The sequence below is a fragment of the Stegodyphus dumicola genome, chromosome 1, assembly GCF_044657685.1.
Source record: "Stegodyphus dumicola isolate Sdum_Otavi_A_Nest chromosome 1, ASM4465768v1".
NCBI lineage: Eukaryota > Metazoa > Arthropoda > Arachnida > Araneae > Eresidae > Stegodyphus > Stegodyphus dumicola.
The window spans coordinates 294,801,691-294,821,504 of record NC_140768.1 but is presented as its reverse complement, the minus strand read 5'-3'; the positions used below and the strand labels follow the sequence as shown (position 1 = coordinate 294,821,504).

General features: G+C 37.1%; 1 protein-coding gene across 2 annotated transcripts in view; it reads right to left on the bottom strand.

Annotated features, from left to right (window-relative positions):
• The window catches only part of LOC118190363 (cubilin-like), a 234,035-nt gene that overhangs the window by 31,407 nt on the left and 182,814 nt on the right, over positions 1 to 19,814 (bottom strand). For both annotated transcript variants that reach the window (XM_085808686.1, XM_085808690.1), the window contains 2 exons: positions 19,416 to 19,583; positions 10,097 to 10,226 (listed from right to left, as the gene is read on the bottom strand). In XM_085808686.1, the coding sequence (XP_085664812.1) occupies positions 10,097 to 10,226; positions 19,416 to 19,583 (298 nt within the window). The remainder of the gene's footprint in view (positions 1 to 10,096; positions 10,227 to 19,415; positions 19,584 to 19,814) is intronic.

The following is a 19,814-nucleotide window of genomic DNA, read 5'->3' as shown; positions in this document are numbered from 1 at the left end:
GCTCCCCCAGAGTATAATTTCCATCCGGAATAGTTAGATCATACCAAAGGCTTCCATCATAAAATGAAAGCATGTTGTTCTCATAGGCCTTGCAAATGTTGTACCATGAAACCCATAAGGAAAATGATTGCAAAGCAACCCTCTTGATTCTCAGAGGCGTAGCGTATTCGACAGTAAAGTCTTCTGACTTCGGGTAGTCTTTTGAGTTTAATATAAGCAGAGTCATTTTATTATAAGCATTTTATTTTTTTTATTTTAATGGGCTTTTACCTATTAAAATAACACACATGTTTCATTAAAGTAGCACTTTCTTCTCATTATGATCACTTGGTTCTTGAGTTAGGGAGTATAAGATGTCCCAAGGAGGGTGTCCTCTATTTCTCTTTTTTATGTATGTCATACTGAAGTAGCCACAACGCTCAGATGTGGGTTTCTGCAGGAAGCTTGAATTGTACCGAACTTCTTTGTTTGATGTTCTCAGGTAATGAAATATGTTTGCCGGGATAGTGTCATCCTTTAAAGTAGTACCTTTATATTTGTAGTCTCCGAATGAATCAAAATATTCTACAAAATTATTTTTTGGATCGTTGTAGTAAGCCACCCAATGTGTTCCAGGCCCTGTCGACAAGTCTAAATTAATAATTCCACTTTCAAACTTTCTCATCTTTTTGGGTAGCAAGTCTGATGTGAAGACGCCACGAAATCCTCTCTCACCATTCATGCATTCCTCAATCATTTTGTTCGAGATTCCCAGTTTTGTAGAACGCCTTTCCCCTTTTTTTTCTTTCCCCCGCAACCGGATCCGCTTACTTTATCCATAATCTTTTTGGCTCCCCATCCAGCTGCCCCCGAAAGAGCACCGGTAGCTAAAGTAGTAAGAATGGGAAGAAGAAAAGGCAAGAATCCACCATTTGTCTCCAGTTGTGTTTTGCTGATCTTTATGCGTTTGCCCTTCTTTAGTTGCTCGATCTGTGTTTGTGTAAGATATAGATCATGATTTGGCGCCTTGGAGGTATTGATCTGTAGAGTGACCTCCTCTTTTTTCTTGTGTGCAGTCTTTAACTTGTTGATCTGATGATCAGTCAGATGCACTTTTGTTTTAATGTAGTTACTCATTTATTATATGTAGAGAAAATTTTAGTTAGCTCAAAAACTTTGCGTAGTAGCTTTTTACAAAATCATTAGTTAGCTCACCCTTTTTCAAAAGCGCATCCAACAGAGTAACGATTTTATTGTAGAGCGTTTTACTTTTATTCCCTCCACATCTTTTATCCGTCAGTCGCGAAAGCAGCTCCACCCTATCGATACCCTCGCCTGAATAATAATTTCCATCCCTGAGTGTTTTGAGTGCTTTTGTATAGTTCCTCATCATTTGAATTTTGTAGTCGAACTTGTCCAACTCTTTTCTTAAATAGTTTTTCCTATCTTCATTATCTTCTGCACTGTTCTTCCATTCTTTTTTCATAGGCCCTTTTCTAGTTCCGAATTCTTTATTTCTGTCGTTGGCGCGTTTTATGATTTCATTCAGCTCGCCCTCACTTTTGTTCACTAATTCCGATGGTAGTTCAAAACCCTCTTCCCGAATGAAAGACTCGTCGATATCCTTATTTAAGTTTAAATTATAAATCCTGCGCTCCAAATCTTTTATTCCATAATCCAATTCTGGAATTGTTGTGGACTCTAACGATGGAGAGGATATTTCCTGTATTGCATCCTGAACAGCTTTAAGGTGTTTGTTTCTAGATACTTCCTGCTTAGTCATCTCTTCTGTCACAGGCTTATGAAACTCTGTTAACATTTCTCGAACACCTAATTTTTCTTGAAGCTGCTGCTCGTTTTTTCTTCTAAGATCTTTTTGTAACTCACCCAATCTTTTTTGGGCTAGTATCTGCCCCTTTATCTTTTCAATGCGTTCCTTTTCTAATTGATTCATCTTTATTACTTAGCAAATAAAGTTTTGCCTTAAAGTAAATGTTTTTGCCTTAAAGTAAATATTTTTTGCCTTAAAGCAAATATTTTCACCTTAAATAAAGATATGATTCGAATAAAGAATTACACGCAACCTGAAGAGTTTGCATATGCTGATCAGCATCCTTTGCTACCCAAACATCCCTTCAGACTTTTAATCACCGGACCTTCAGGGTGTGGTAAGACGAACTTGCTTCTTAACTTCATCTACGATTGGTTGAAGTTTGACAATCTCTACGTATGTGCTAAAGACATCTTCGAGCCCAAGTATTCATCTCTACAAGAAACATACACGCAGTTTAATGATATAGAGGAAGATGATATTCATAACCTTAAAAAAATTAAGAAGGTTGATAAAGAAAGGTTTCTAAAAATGTTTCACAAGTTCAAGAAGGATACATTATTCACGTCAGAGTTGGGCGATTTTATTACAGTGGATGACCTTGATCCTAACATTAAGAATCTAGTGGTATCGATGACTGTGTGACTGAAAAGAAGCAAAAAGTCATTGAGGACCTATTCATAAGAGGTAGAAAGAAAAATGCCTCCATCATCTATATATCGCAATCATATTACTCAACACCCATCAACATACGCAAGAACTGTAACTACTTTATCTTCTTCCGACTCCAGCCAAGAGAGGTTAAACAAATCCTGCGGGAAATCGATGGTAGTCTCACCAGCGAGGAGTTCAATAGTATGTACAAAAAGTGTGTCACGAAACCTCATGATTTTTTCATGCTTGATTTAGTGAACCCTGAGATGAGGTATAGAAAATGTTTTGATTCTTTAAATAAAGCATGGAACAAAAATTAGAGTCGTGGTTGTACGTATACAGGAAGAGTTACAAATTCTACAGTGATGTTAGTCTGTCTCTGACAGTTGCGAAGTTTCTGTTTGGTACTTCGAGTTTGACTGCTTTCGCTCTGCTTCCCTTAGCATCCTTGAGCATCGTGGCCAGTGTCATAGAGATTATTGATAAATCCTTGCATATCTCTGAACGGAAAGAAGAATACAAGTTTGCCTACAAGTTTTATAAGTCTTTACTAAATGGCTTGAGAGCAAAGACTATTTCGGAGGAGGAAGCATTGATTAAAGAGCAAGAATTTATTAAGGACTTAAAGTACTTCCCCATGGAAAAATATTTGAAGGAGAAAGGCTTGAACGGGTACGGAAAATAATTTTACATTCTTAATAAATGAGTAAGCAAGATTGGAAAAAGAAGGGTGGAGATTTAGTCGGTTGGATGCAAGACAAGCTCAACCCACCAGAAATGCATCTTCCTGGGTATCAATACTGTGGACCTTTTACGAAGCTTTCTAAAAGATTGACTAGGGGGGATCCAGGAGTCAACAGAGTAGATAAAGCATGCAAGAAGCATGACATATCATACAGTCAAACAAAAGACACCAAACAGAGACATGTTGCAGATGAAGAGCTTTTAAAGGATTTAGCCGCCATTGAAAACCCAAACAGTGGTTTTTATCCACTCGGGGAAAAACAAGCAAGGGCTGTTATCCGACCTATCATAAAAGCAAAAAGAGTTTTTGGACTAGGTGCTATTGTGACATATTGCTTGGCCTGTAAAAAGAAGACAGGTACGCTAAAGGCTGAAAATTCGGTAACAAGCAACGGAAGGCCTATTATGAAAGGTATGTGTGAAGAGTGTGGATCAAAGAAAAGCTCTTTTTTAAAGTTGACGGGGTAGCTCAGAACACCCCTAGACTGAGAGACGTGTACTATGATCCTGAAACTGGATATTGCGGCATCAAGGAGCTTCAGAGGAAGACTCGTGTTCCCAGAAAGGACGTCGAAGAGTTCTTACACCAGCAAGATGTTTACACCAAACACAAACCACTTATCCGTAAATTTAATAGAAGGAGAACTTACGTATCACACATTGACGACCAATGGCAGGCAGACTTGTTATTCTTAAAGCCACTATCAAGTGCTAATGATGGCAACATCTACTTACTAACAGTGATAGACATTTTTAGCAAATATGGTTGGGCTATACCAGTTCGCAGAAAAACGGGAGAAGAAGTCACTATGGCGTTTAAAAAGATCTTTAAGGAAAGAATTCCTCAAAAAATTCAGACAGACAAGGGTACCGAGTTCATTAACAAAGAGACGCAGCGACTGTTTAAAGAGAATAATATTCACTGGTTTACTACTGAAAACGTCGAAATCAAGTGTTCCATAGTGGAACGGTTCAACAGAACTTTAAACGGCAAAATCAGAAAATATTTAGCAGCTAACAATACAAAAAGATACATAGATGCATTGGATCAATTAGTGAAGAATTACAACAACTCATACCACAGAAGTATCAGAATGACACCTGCTGAAGCCAGTCTAGAAGAAAACAGTGGTGAAGTCTACCACAATTTGTTTAAAGAAAAGGTTATACGTAAACCTAAATACCAGGTAGGAGATAAAGTAAGAATATCAATATATAAGTCTACCTTCAGAAGGGGTTATCAAGCAACTTTTACAGAAGAAATATTCGTCATTTCTGAAGTGTTAGAAACCGACCCAATCACTTATAGAGTTAAGGATTTAAATAATGATGAAGTTAAAGGCACTTTTTATGAAAATGAACTAGTAAAGTATGATAAGAAAGACGATGTGTATATGATCGAAAAAGTCATCAAAAAGAAAGGGAACAAGTATCTAGTAAAATGGTTAGGTTATCCTGAGACCAGCTGGATTGATAAGAAAGATTTAGTTTATTTTTAATAGCTGACAAAGGCTATTAAAAATTATCGTTCACTTATTGGGGAAAAACTCCAGTTTAATGTTTCGAAGATAGTTCTGCAGATTTCTTCATTCTGAATCAGCGTCTTCTTGAGTTTAGGTAACTTTAATGGAAGCCCCAAAATATGGATGTCGTAGCCTCTTTTCCGTAACATATGGTATAAGATATAGTCTTTGCTGATTAAGGTTTTACGGTCCGGATACAATTCAACGTATTTATTGATAAAGGATGAAAAATCAACCCCTAGCGCATCATCGAAAAGAAGATTATTCTTATCTAACCATTTAGAAAGGTTCTTCATTCTACTATCCTTCTTAGCTGTCTGCGCCTTTCCACGGTACAAATCTGCTATTTTGATAGGGGGTTTATTGGGGTCATACCTCAGCTCTTCACTACATGCCTGGCAAACGTACCAGCCAACATCATTTTGAATCACATATTTATGCCCACATTCTTGAGATTCAGTTCCTACAGATCCTTTGTCTGAAGAAACTTTCATATCTAGACCTAGCATTCTTATTACTTCGAACACTTCCTCTATATCCATGTTTATTTTAGCAAGTCTTCCTTTTAAATGCTTTTAAATTTGATTGTACCCCTTCAACATTTTAAGCATTTAAAGAAAAGGTTTCTAGTATATAGAAAGACAAAAATGAATCTAGAATCGAAAACCGTCCGACAGTTGAAAGACTACTGTCGGCAACATAATATTCGAGGATACTCGAACCTTAAAAAAGTGGAACTGATCACCCTCATTCAATATCATAACGGTCTTTCCACTTTTCCTTTCCACAATGACTTGTTCAGCATGCCAAAGAAGACCAGAGTGCGTAAGATCAGGTGTTGCGAAAAGTTAATCAAGGAATCAAGCATAAATAAACACGTGCAAACTAAAGCTCACCAAAACTATATGAAAAAGGGGGACTCTGGTTCGAAGGCGGAGAAACCAAAGAAGGCAGCCACCTCCCAGGTGGAACACAGAGATGATTTTGAATATATGCAGGCGCTGCATCACATGACCATCAGCCAACTCCGTGAATTTTGTCGAACGCATGGTATTGCGGGCTATTCCAAGCTAGGAAGGAAGGCGGACATCATAGCATACATAGAAAGCGTATTGTTTAACCGTCACTTCGCATTTGACTCCGACCTGTTTTCAGATTCACGAGAGAGAAGGCTATATACCCCCCATGAAGTTGAGACAGCCTATGAATCTCGTTTGAAGACGTATGATATCCAAAACGAACACAATCTGATGCTTCCCAAAGACTTTCTGAACGATGTTTCATCACAGGTCCGGGGTCTGATCGCTAAACATCTGAAAAGACTGCATGGTCTCAAGGTTAATTTCCAGTTCCTCTGCGACTATCAAAAAGGGGAAGATGGAATGAGGGAAGAAATGGAGATGAACTTTAAAACAATAAATGAAGTCATCTTAGAGTCAACTGATTTGGTAGCTTATTACAGATCGGTTATCCAAAAGTTATTGACAGAAATGGAGGAGTTTGTTGCAAGGGGTTCAGGCTGGACGCTTGCCAGAATTAAAAGCCTTGAGGTGAGGATCAATAAATACAACCCACTGAGAGGCTCATCCTACATTGATTTACCGAAAAGAATTAAAGCTAAAAAAGCCGTCATAAACGTACAAAATGAGGATAATAAGTGTTTCATGTGGGCAATACTCTCTGCACTGCACCCTATGGAAAAAGATGCCCAAAGAGTCACCAAATATAAACCGTATGAGAATGAGCTAAAGTTCGAAGGCATTGAGTTCCCAGTGCAGATGGAAGACAGAGTATTTAACAGGTTCGAGAAGTTGAATGACATATCGGTGAGCATATACTCATACGAAGGTAATGACATTTACCCATTGAGAATCACTAAAAATAAGGAAGACAAACACGTCAATTTGCTGTACACAAGGAATAAAGAAGGAAACAGTCATTACTGTTGGATAAAAGACATGTCGAAATTAATAAGTGCTCAATTAACTAAACATGAGAAAAGAGTATATCCCTGTGAAAGGTGCCTGTTATTTTATCACTCTGAGGAGGACCTTCAAGTTCATGAGACGGATTGTAGGAAGAACACGCCAGTAAAGATTGTAATGCCTAAGGAAGACGAATCTCTGAGGTTCAAAAACTACCAAAGGTCATTGCGAGTACCCTTTGTGATGTATGGAGACTTCGAGTGCTTGACAAACAAGATAAACAGCTGTCATCCCAATGAAGACGCATCCTTCTTGCATAAGTATCAAAAGCACGAGCCTATGAGCTTCACTGTCTACATCAAGTATAAACATGCAGACTACAAGGCACCAATCACGTACAGAGGACCCAATGCCACCAAACTGTTCTTTGATACAGTGAAGGCTGAGGCGCTAGCGATAAAGAACATTTATGATAAGAAGCAACCCATTAAAATGACCACCGAAGATGAAGAGCACTTCCAAAGGACCCATGTTTGCCATATCTGTGGCGGAGACATCAGGAAGAAACCCTCCCCCTATTCACCCAAGGATGAACCAGACTTCCGAAAGGTCAGAGATCATGACCATCTTCTTGATCCGGCGAAATGTGAATCGAACTACAGAGGGCCTGCTCACAACCTTTGCAACCTAAAGCACCAAGAGCCTTCGTTCATTCCGGTGTTTATCCACAACCTCTCTGGCTACGACGCCCATCTCTTCATAAAGGAGCTCGGTGGGGAGAAAGGAGACATTGATGTCATTCCGAACAACGAGGAGAGGTACATTTCATTCAGCAAGGAGGTCGGGGCAAAGATGTTAGATGTAGGCGATGGGAAGAAAGTAAAGTTGCCTGGCATAAAGTTGAGGTTTGTCGACTCGTTCAAGTTCATGGCTGCTAGCCTAGACAGTCTTGCGAAGAACGTAAAGGAGTTCAGGGAGACAGCCAAGTACTTCCCCAAGGACAAGCTAGACCTCGTCACCCGAAAAGGCGTCTATCCATACGATTACATGGACTCGTGGGACAAATGCGAAGAGACCAAGCTGCCCCCACAAGAAGACTTTTACAACCAATTGAATGAGTCTCACATAAAGGATGAGGACTACGAGCACGCCAAAAGGGTATGGAGGGCCTTCAACATTATGACATTGGGTGGATATTCCGATTTGTATGTGAAGACTGATGTACTCATCCTTGCCGACATCATGGAGCACTTTCGAGATGTCTGTCTAAAGACCTATAAGTTGGATCCTGCATGGTACTTCACCGCACCTGGACTCTCCTGGGATGCCATGCTCAAAACCACAGAGGTCGAGTTAGAGCTGTTGACAGACTATGACATGATACTCATGCTAGAAAAGGGGACCAGAGGAGGTGTCTCTCAGTGTTGTAACCGATATGGGAGGGCGAACAACAAGTACATGAAGGACTATGACGAGAACAAGAAGTCCAATTACCTGATGTACCTTGACGCCAACAACCTTTACGGGTGGGCCATGAGTCAATACCTACCGCATGGTGGCTTCAAGTGGAGCACTGTGTCAGATGTGACCCAAGTAGCGGATGACTCAGACACAGGATACATCGTCGATTGCGACCTACAGTACCCAGCCCATCTGCACAACCTCCATTCAGACCTACCTCTAGCACCTGAGAGCAGGATGCCCGATGGCTCAAAACAACCAAAACTACTGACGACCCTCTATGACAAAGAACATTATGTGGTTCATTACAGGGTTTTGAAGCAACTGTTGCAGTTGGGGATGAAGCTCAAAAAGGTGCACAAAGTGTTGGAGTTTCAGCAGTCTCCCTGGTTGAAGAGATACATAGACCTGAACACTGAAATGAGGACCAAGGCAACCAATAACTTTGAGAAAGACTTCTTCAAACTCATGAACAACTCGGTCTTTGGCAAGACGATGGAAAATATCAGGAAGCGACTCGATATCAGACTAGTATGCGATCCCAAGAAAGCGGAGAAGCTCATTGCTAAGCCCAACTTCAAGGGGAGGACCATTTTCGACGAAAGGTTAGCCGCCGTGCATATGAACAAGACGAAAGTGATCTTTAATAAGCCAATATACGTCGGCATGAGTATATTAGATCTATCGAAGCATCTGATGTACGACTTCCATTATAATCTTATGAAGCCTAAATACGGGGACGATATCAAGCTATTGTACATGGACACTGACAGTTACATCTATGACATACAGACCGAGGACTTTTATGAGGATATGAAAGGAATGATTGACTACTTTGATACATCTGACTATGCAGAAGGTAACAGGTATGGAATACCGCGAGTCAATAAAAAGGTATTGGGGAAGATGAAGGATGAAAATGCAGGGAAGATCTTGGAAGAGTTCGTTGGCTTAAGATCTAAGATGTATGCTTGTAAAACTGAAAAAGAGCTAATTAAAAAGTCTAAGGGTGTTAAGAAATGTGTAGTGAAAAATAGGATATCTTTCGGGGACTATAAAAGCTGTTTGTTCTCACAGGAAGTACAGTACAGGACCATGAATCTCATCAGGAGCACAAAGCATGAGATTCATTCCATACAAGTGAATAAGATTGCCCTATCAGGAAAAGATGACAAGCGACACATATTGGAGGATGGTGTTCATACTTTGGCCTTAGGACATTATGCAATAAAAAAATAAACAAATGTAAACTATGGGTGGTATATATTATACATTTTTTTAATAGTTTTCGAACTATTAAAAGAAAAAGGGGGTGCTCGCCGAATGGGGTACCCTTCCGTGTCAGCGACTTTTGCATGTTCGTCCTAAGAGTGGGTTCAGTTTTTTTATGGGTGGTTTTGACACCATTGTTTTCTAAAAGTGCGTTCGATTTTAATGGAGGGTTTTCACACCATTGTTTTTAAAAGTGGGTGGAAATTTAATGGAGGGTTTTCACACCATTGTTTCTAAAAGTGGGTGCGGTTTTAATGGGGGCTTTGAGAACCATTACTTTTCTAAAAGTGGGTGGAAATTTAATGGGTGATTTGAGAGCCATTGTTTTAAAAAAATTATATGGGTGAAACAGAGCCATTACATTTCTAAAAGTGGGTACTGTTTTTATGGGAGGGTAAATGGCTCTGCGCCAGCTCCGGCATATATACACTACTCATGTCATATCAGAAAATGCCCGATTTTGTGTCAAAATACCTATATTAGAACAATGCTATATATAAATTTAAGTCACGCTTTCGAGACATGAAAACCGCAAGTTGAATTTTTCCAATCGACCCAGTAGAACGGGAGATATAGAACTGCCCCCCTTTGTTTTTGCGCAGTGTACATCTGCACAAGTAAATATTTGTGTAAAACATTTCATTCTCAGAATGACACAATTTAATTGAAAATGACATTTAACTAAAATAGGAAAATTTTGTACTTACGTGAGTTTTAAAACGCTTGTCGTAGATAGAATTTCTAGAGTATCATTACTTGCCACCATTCCACATATTTCAACAGGTGGATGGCTGAGATCTCTCCATACTCGAACCACTGCTCCAGGACATCCCCGTTCTGTGTTCAAAGAGTTGAAAATTAATTCGCTTAAACATAATGCAAGGATACAACAATTCATTTAAGTGTAACAATTAACCAAAATTCAATTACAGTGAATTTCCGATTAACTGCGATAGTACCGGGAGACACGGCCACGATTAGTTCAAACTCACAGTTAATTCGGAAGAAGTTATTAAATTAAAGGAAGAAAACTCCTTATTCACATTAAGCAGAAAACTATTATTAACATTTTAATGAACTATCAGGACGTTTAATCTAAAGAATAAGTTTATTCAGTTACGAAAATTTGAATCTAAGTTCAAATTCAAAACGAACATACTGTAAATAAATTTGAATAAACATTACTGGAAATTCAGAAACTAAATTATACTACCTCTGTCCCATAATAATAATAGAAAATGAATATTTAAACGGGAATGCAGCTTAAGCATCATTGCGAAACTTTCAATCAAAATCAATGTTTTATGACATCTGCCATATGTCTTAACACATCTTTCATTTTTAGGTTAAACTAATTATTACGAATTATAACTATTTTTCTAATTTCATCCATTCAATCGAAACCGATTGTCTTATTTCAGTTGAATACCAACCCATTGTAAAAGTCAGACGAAAAAATCTGATGTCTACACCACATAAATTCATTGTACGCAATATTAAATTATACGCATTTTTTCATGCAATCATTTAAACTTATTTCCTCGAATTTCATTAGAGACGGATTTCTCATTCAATTAATTCAGTTCTCACTTCGCGGCAAGGCAAAATACATAAAAATTCAAAATATCTTCACTAAAAAATTGAAAAACATAGACAACATAAAACACCAAATGCAGTTAAAACAATTTAAAAAACAATTTTTACAACTAAAATTATAATTTCGACGCAAAAACAAGCAATTCAGCCAGCAGGAAAGAAGGCAGATTTTTCGGTGCACAAAACTCAAAGTTTCGTATTGGTCCCACTCGGCAGTGAAGGTGCCGAAAAACTTAATTCACTATTTTGCTAAGTTTCAAATGTAAACAAATATGGCTGCTATGGTAAAAAAAAAAAAAAAAAAAAAAAAAAAAAAAAAAAAAAAAAAAAAAGGGCTTAGCCGCAATTAAACAAAAGCAAAAATTTCACAATTTACCACCATATAAAAATAAAAAAAGCAAGCTCACTGTGCCGCTGAGTAACAGAGTGAGTATATATATACAGTGGTGGCCAAAATTGTTGACACTTTTGGAAATTTTTATGTTTTTGAACTTTGTATGCTTATAGAAAATGTTACGTTTCGCAAAATGCAAACGTGTATATATCATTTTAAAGAGAATTTATTACTGAATTCAATACAAAGCACAAAATTCAATTATTTGCAATACAAAAAAGTTATATGTACTTTAATATAAATAAAAAACACAGTTATAAAGTGGTTTGTAATGTCTAGCTTTCCTGGCCAATCACTGTTCTTGTTCTAAGAACCAATCAAATGTTAGTAACTGCCAGTAGAAGCTGACATCATGTTTACACTTGAAACAATCCATTATTTTGCTTTGTTCTGTAGAAGGAGGACCTGTTTCTTATACACTGCAATTACAAGTAGGAATTTTTGTAAAAATTTTTAATATTTAGTCAAGAAGCAACGGCATGAAATAATATATTTCACACTTAGAAAGAGATGTAATATTATTGTGTTACGGGAAAGTGGTCTTTCCTATGCTGAAATTGCAAGACAGGTGGGTGGTTCAGTGACTACATCTGGAGTCCGAAAGTTTTGTTTACGATATCAGGAGACAAATTCAATAAAAAACAAAGGAGGAAAAGGCCGAAGAAGGTGCACCACATCTGTTGATGACAGAAGAATAAAAAGACTATGTCTCCAAGATAGAAAAACGTCATCAGCGGCCATCAGAAGTGATCTGAATGATGCTGGTGTTTCTGTCAGTTCAAGAACAATCAGAAGAAGATAAACAAATGTTGGACTGAGAGGTAGAATTCCACTAAAAAAGCCTTATCTTAATTTTCAGCAACGGGGGAAAAAAAAGACTACAGTGGGCAAAGGAACACATTAATTGGACAGATGATCAGCGGTCACAAGTTATATGGAGTGATGGAACTAAGATATCGTTATTCGGTAGTGATGGGCGAAAATATGTAAGACGTAGAATAGGAGAAGAGCTACATCCTGACTGCATTCAAGCAACTGTGAAGAACTCAGTTAGTGTTATGATTTGGTCATGCATGTCAGCAGATGGTATTGGTCGCCTTCTTGTCATCGATGGGACACTGAATGCCAGAAAATACATTGACACTATTCTAGAACCAAAATTTCTACCTTCCATCAGAGATCTCTTTCCCAACAATGCTTCGTTTATTTTTCAGCAGGATTCTGCTCCTTGCCACACGGCCAAAATATCGAAAGAGTGGTTTCGCACAAAGAGCATTAAATTATTGTCATGGTCAGAAAACAGTCCTGACCTCAATCCTATCGAAAATTTGTGGCACCGTTTGAAAACTCTTGTCCGAATGAGGCGCCCATCAAATAAAAGGGAACTAATTGAGGCTGTAATTGTTTCCTGGTATCATGTAATAACGAAAGAAGAGCTTAAAACTCTTGTCAGCTCAATGAAACGTCGATGTGAAGCTGTAATCAAAAATAAAGGATACCCTACTAAGTACTGATAACTCACTGCAATCATCACTATCTAATGTTTATCGATAACTAAGTACATATAACTTTTTTGTATTGCAAATAATTGAATTTTGTGTTTTGTATTGAGTTCAGTAATAAATTCTCTTTAAAATGATATATACAAGTTTGCATTTTGTGAAACGTAACGTTTTCTATAAGCATACGAAGTTCAAAAACATAAAAATTTCCAAAAGTGTCCACAATTTTGGCCACCACTGTATATACACTCACTTCTAAAAGTTAAGCACGGAGAGGAAAATGATAATTTCCGGAAACCAATCAAAATTGAAGAGGATGCACTTCGTTGCAGAGGTAGATGAAAGTATGCAAATATGTTAGGTAACAGCCAATCGCGCTTTCATGTCAAGAAGTCTGTAAAAAACGCAGTCCTATAAGAAGCCAGCTTTACGAAGGGTTACAGAAGTTGATTGTAAGTGCTGATGTAAGGTGTTTAAAACTTTCGTACAATTTCTTTTCAAGACATACGTGTTTCTATGACTTCCAGAAGACGAATGGAAGATTCTGAGCGCTGGCGTGCTTTGGGGCGCATTGAAGCAGGACAGTCGATCACAGACGTTGCTCTTTTCTTTGGCGTTCATCATTCTGTAATTTCACATTTATGGAAACAATTCCAAACCACACAGACAGTTGTCCGAAGGCCCGTGGCCGGTTACCCAAGGGTTACAACCCCTGCGGAAGATCGATATATTGCTATTGTAGCCAAGCGGAATCGCAGAGCGACCTCCACACGTGTGACATCTATCGTTACAGCGTCCATTGGTGAGGTAATATCTGCAGCTACTGTACGCCGAAGATTACATATGAGTGGACTGTACGCCCGGGTACGTCGAGTTTGTGTTCCTCTATTCGTCCAGTCAAGAGGAGCACGATTACAGTGGTGCCGGGAACATGTCAATTGGAATGTGTCTGACTGGGGCAATGCCATGTTTACTGATGAGTCAAGATTTTCTCAGGAGCCAGATGACTAGCGTATAAGGATATGGCATGAACAACGAACACGCAATCAGTCTTAAAACATCACCGAACATTACGCATTCCGAAGCGGAAGCATTAGGGTGTGGGCAGGGATTTCATTAGGATACCGCACCGACCTGCACATCTTTAAACGGAGTTCTTTGACGGCTGTCCGGTATCGAGATGAAGTCCTAGAACCCAGTGTGAGATTGTACGCTGCAGGGATTGCTCGTATTTCGTGGCCAGCATATTCGCCCAACCTTAATCCCATTAAAATTCTTTGGGATGCTCTCGGCCGTGCTGTATCTTCACGTTTCCTACCTCCTGTCACTCTTATTGAGATGGAAACTGCTCTACAAGAAGAATGATGATTGCTTAATTCTGCAGAGGTTGACGACCTAAACGAAAGCATGGTCACAAGGTGTAAACTTTGTATACAGATGAGGGGGGGGGATCACATACCCGATTAATGTCCTTTTTTTCCATTTTATGCTCTTTAATTTCACTTCATACATAATTCTGTTTAAGTCTCCAGTATGTCATAATCTGGTAACTTACAAAAATTTAATATTGTTTTCATTTTTGTATATAATTATTGATTTTGTTTTATGCAAAAATATATATGCTACTTTGCTGCCGAATTTTGTGTCAAAGCAGTAGTTGTTGATTTTTTTGCATTTTACATCTTCATGCTTAACTTTTGGAAATGAGTATATATATATATACTTTCGGTGTTGTCGATTGCAACCAAAAGGAAGGTGTATACTTACATGTTATAGCAGTCCAATATAAAAGTTTCAACGTTCTGAGGCTACTGGTTTTTGAGTTATGTGAGATACATACATATATACGTACGTACAGATGCCACAAAAAATATATTCTGAACCCATTTTAAATCAGTTTTATAATGCGTTTGATGAAAAAGGGTTCCTTATTTTGTTCTTACGTACAGATGTCACGCAAAAACATCGTTAAATTGCATTCGATAGCGGTCAACATGGATATTTTCGTTGAAATATGAAACTCGGAATGTTGGAATGTTTCGTTATTACAATATTTTCTTTACTTCGTACATGGAAGAGAAAAAGTTAATTTTTGAGCAAAGATCGAGTTGCGATTGCTCATTTCTTGATGCATCAGAAGAAAAAGGAAAGTTGCAGGAAGGTTGCTTCCGAAACAGTTGTGATAAAGAATGACCGTATCAAGAATTTGGGAAAGGGCTTCCGAAAATAATAGTTACGGTGAATCTTTTTGGTAATGATTTATTCTACGGAAAAAGAAAATTGTGGTCGTAAATGCAAAGATTTGGGGAAAATGGTTGAAAAAGTTAGATATATTCCTCTTAGCAGAAGAGTCACCACAGAAGCAGTAAATATAGCCTTTGATAATGATATAGGGTTTCCTTTGGTTAAAATTAACATATTATTCAAACTTTTGTTATATTTCCTGAACTTCTCAACTTCCCCTCGCATTTACTCGCCAGGATGTAAATTTAAAGTTAAGCGAAGTGTGTATTTAAACGGGTGAATGTCTGAGTTTATTCAGTATGTGTTGTTGCTAGCCAGCGTACGTTTAGTTGCTTATCTCGCTCTTTCGCTAGTACTCCCCTTAATTTATACTCCCCTTAATTTGTCACGCTTAATTTGTCATGCTAGTACTCCCCTTAATTTGTCACGCCTGTTAGGTTGTGTTGAGTCAACCTAAGCTAGTCTTAACTTAACATGCTAATCCAGCACTATTCTATTTGCTACTTGAATTAATTTATGTTATAACATTTAAGTTGAAAAAATACCATTTTTATCTCCAGCGCGCGAGACTGTGTATCGGAAATTCTAAATATATGCTCTTTTTAAATTATTTTGCAATATTGCTGTAGAATTGAATTTTATGGCTTAAGTGCGAAGAACATGATATTTGATAAATAAAGTTAACACGCAAAACGTTAATAAAAGCCCCTTTGGGCGTAATATAAAATATGAAATTTTCAGACATTTTAAAATTTAATTTTTAATTTAATTAATTTATTTTTATAAAATACGACTTGTTTAATCCACAATCTATTAATACGCCGCTAGTTAGTCGGTAGTTACGATAATTTATCGAAATTGAACGGGTGTAAGGAAAATATGCGGTTTGAAAGATTCTAGTATCTCAAAGAACTGAACTTTTAAAGTTTCAAAACATTAAAATATAAAAATCACAAGACTAAAACGGAACTAATGTTTGATCTAGGCATGTCGATTTCAATTTAACATCCGAAACAATTAAGCTAAAGTATAAAATCTTATATTTAAAATCAGGTGTTTAGAATGACAACAAGACACAATTATGGCACCTTTAATGAAATAATCAAGGAAATTAGAACAGATGAAGTAAGCATGACCTCACTGAAATGAAGCCAAGGAAATGTCAACAACATGACTTCGCGATTTATCATGGCCGCCATGTAGCGTACGGATAAGACGATAAGACTTCTAAACATATTATTAAATAAAATTACATGAAAGCGAATATCGAATGAGTCCGCAGGCTCAGAAAGTGACTAGGCATATTGCATAAATACTATTGAAACTTTCACTGGTCTTCCAAGTTTTACCATGTACATATTAGTCTTATAGTCACTGTTTACTTATTTTTATGTACACTGCGAAAAAAAAGTAAAGGTGGGTGGGTCTTTATCTCCCGTTCTACTGGGCCGATTGACAAAGTTCAACTTGCGTTTTTCATGTCTCGAAAGCGCGACTTAGCATATGTATTAGATTTATATATAGCATTGTTCTAATATAGGTATTTTGACACGAAATCGGACCTTTTCTGAAAAGACCTGCCATTTTTTTTTTTTTTTTTCCGTATTTCGGTTCTACGACTTAATTTATTCCAAACTGCTAAGTTATGTAAAAATTGTTGCTAGTTTCGAATTTGATATATTAATATCTCCTTTTTTTTATTAAACTTACTTGATTCCTTCTTTCAGAATTCGAAATTTAGGCTTAATCCAAATGTAATTCGCACATTTTTTATGATTTAATTTTTAAGTTTGTATTTTTAAATATCTTTTATAAATTTTTCGAAAATGTTTTGTATTATAACCTATAAAATTTTTAACATCAACTTAAAGTAGATATATTTCTAGGCACACCTGCAAAAAAATTAAAGTTTTTATTGAAAATTTTCTAACATATACACGAATTTACATATTGGAGCCTTTAGAAATTTGGCGTCTTCTTTTTGAGCGATATGACGCCAAATGTTGCTTACGCACTTTGTTAATATTAATTGAAAATATGAACGATCACTTTTTCCCCGCTCGTCTGCAATGAAAAAAGGGAATAGAAAATAGGTTGCTATAAATTAAAAAGTTCGCCAAGTAATTTATTCTTAGCGCAAACTGAAAAAAATCTGGCAAGATAAATTTTTGATTTTCTCCGTAAATTTCTCACCAAATTTTATAAAATTTAATATGTAGACATTATTTCAGTCGTAGAATCGAAATATGGAAAACAATTGGCATTTCCTTTCAGAAAAAGTCTGATTTTGGGTCAAAATACCTGTATTGGAACAGTGTTGTACAGTCGTGTGCAAAAGTTTAAGACTACACATGAAAAAATCAAATTTATTGGAATTCCGCAACAAAAACATTTGTTATAAATGAAAAAAATAGAGTTACAAGATTATTGAAGTATATTCAATATTTTATCGGACCTTCTTTATTTTTTATCCCTGCTGCAATCCTTTCAGGCATGCTATGAGCAAGAGACTGGAAGTGAAGCTTGAGAAATCTCTGTACACCACACACACGCTTCAACAAGTTCTGTAGCACTAGATCGTAGCTTCTCCGAGACTTTATTTTTCACATTACACCACAGATTCTCTATGGGATTAAAATCTGGACTGTTACATGGTCAATCAAGCACTTGGATTTGAGTAGTCCTCAGGTAGTCCTTAACATTACTTGCCCTGTGATACCGAGCACCATCATGCATGAAAATTGAACATCTGTGAACATCCAAGTGAAGCTTTAACTTGTCAGATAACAAATTAAGGTACCGACTGCTGTTCATCATGGTTTTAGGTGGCACGAAATATACAGCTGCACTACCAGACGCAGACATGGCACCCCATATCACCATTGCTTGAAGGGTGTTTTACTGTTGGCATCGAATATCTGTCATCATATCTTTTTCCAAATGGGCGGCGAATACATTTAGCACGTGTAAAAAATAGCTGCGCACTTGTTGACTCATCGAAAAATAACACTGTACTCTACTAAAGACTGTACTACTTTGTTGGGACTAATTCCGATATTGTCTGGCGAAAGTCAGTTGTTCCTTTTTCATACTCTGAGTAAGTCAAGGTTTCCTTGCAGGTTTATTAGGAAAATAAACTATGATCTTTAGTCAGACGTCTTGAAATAGTACTCGAACTGACGTTGAAGGAGCCAGTGCAGCTCTAATTTTATTGCAGGAGGTTGTTGGATATCGAGTGATCATCCTTTTTATCACGTGCACAAGTTTTTCATGGGCGACAGGTTCTCTTAAGATCCGCATAATTTCCCAAAATTTTGAATTTACTGATAGATTGATGCACACCTGTCTTGCTGACATTTACCTTCAAACTTATTTCACGTTCAGATAAACCAACTTCATGAAGGGCCACTATTTTTGCCCATTTTTCAAAAGTAAGTGAAGGTTTCTTCACCCTTTACAAGAATTATACAATAGTACTGTGTACGCAAAATCCAATAACGAACTACTGATAAACAAAACCACGTTATATTTATAGCAGTAGAAAGCGTTTGATGCGATCAACGCATGAGACAATGCAATCAATGCATGAGACAATGCAATCAATGCATGAGACAATGGAATCACGAGCGAAAATGGTGCAATCTGTTAAAATACAGGAAAACGGCTACTGGTCTTAAACTTTTCCACGTGACTGTCTATAAATCTAATATATATCCTAAGTCGCACTTTCGAGACATGAAAAATGGAAGTTGAATTTCGTCAATCGGCCCAGTAGGACGGGAGATATAGAATTGTCCCCCCTTTTTTCTTTTACGCAGTATACCTATACATTTTACTAAATTTGAAACTGTTATTTGCAATCCTTGTAAATTATAATTCTATATACTAAGTAGAAAACCAATTACGTTAAGTAATAAAATTAGAGCGGGAGACTTATAAACGTTCAATAATATAAGTATATAGCTAGCAGAATCAGAATATAACAGATCAGAATATAAACAAAACTAACCAGATGTCTACCTACGGCAGCGGCCATGATAAGCCGTGATGTCATACTGTGACGTCATGGTTTCATTTTCATTGCGCGGAACATATGGAGGAGGCTTATACTCTATATATTCTAACATTCTTAGAAATAATGATTTCAATTGTAAAGTAAAATGATAGAAAACTTAAAATTATTACATAAACTGCATTAAATGAAATAACGCATTATTACTCCAAAAATCATAAAGCATAAATTGTAATCAAATAAACGAAATATTTTCAAAAATTGACTACACTATTTACCTAGCGGATCTCCTTCCAGTCTAAAGAAAGTAAACAGGAGTAGTAGCTTTGAATTGGGTTTCACACTTATGTACCAGTGGCATACTTGACGTCTGTCCTTGTACTTCTCAGGGAAACCTGGACTGGTGATCACCCCAGCTGTCTTCCCGCTGATGTTGAATCCACATTCTGATGAGAAATTTCACTTAAATACTGTAAAGATCTGTAGTTTTGTCTGCTGTATAATATTAACAAAATGCGAAAATACTGGAATGAAAATGCTTGTGTACTGTTGTTGTCTCAGAAATCACGATTAAACTTTGTTACAGAATATGTTAATTTTTGTACTGGTATTCTGTAACGTTGTCAGTTATTTAAGTTTTAGAATAACTGAAAATACATTCTCATTATCTTTTACAT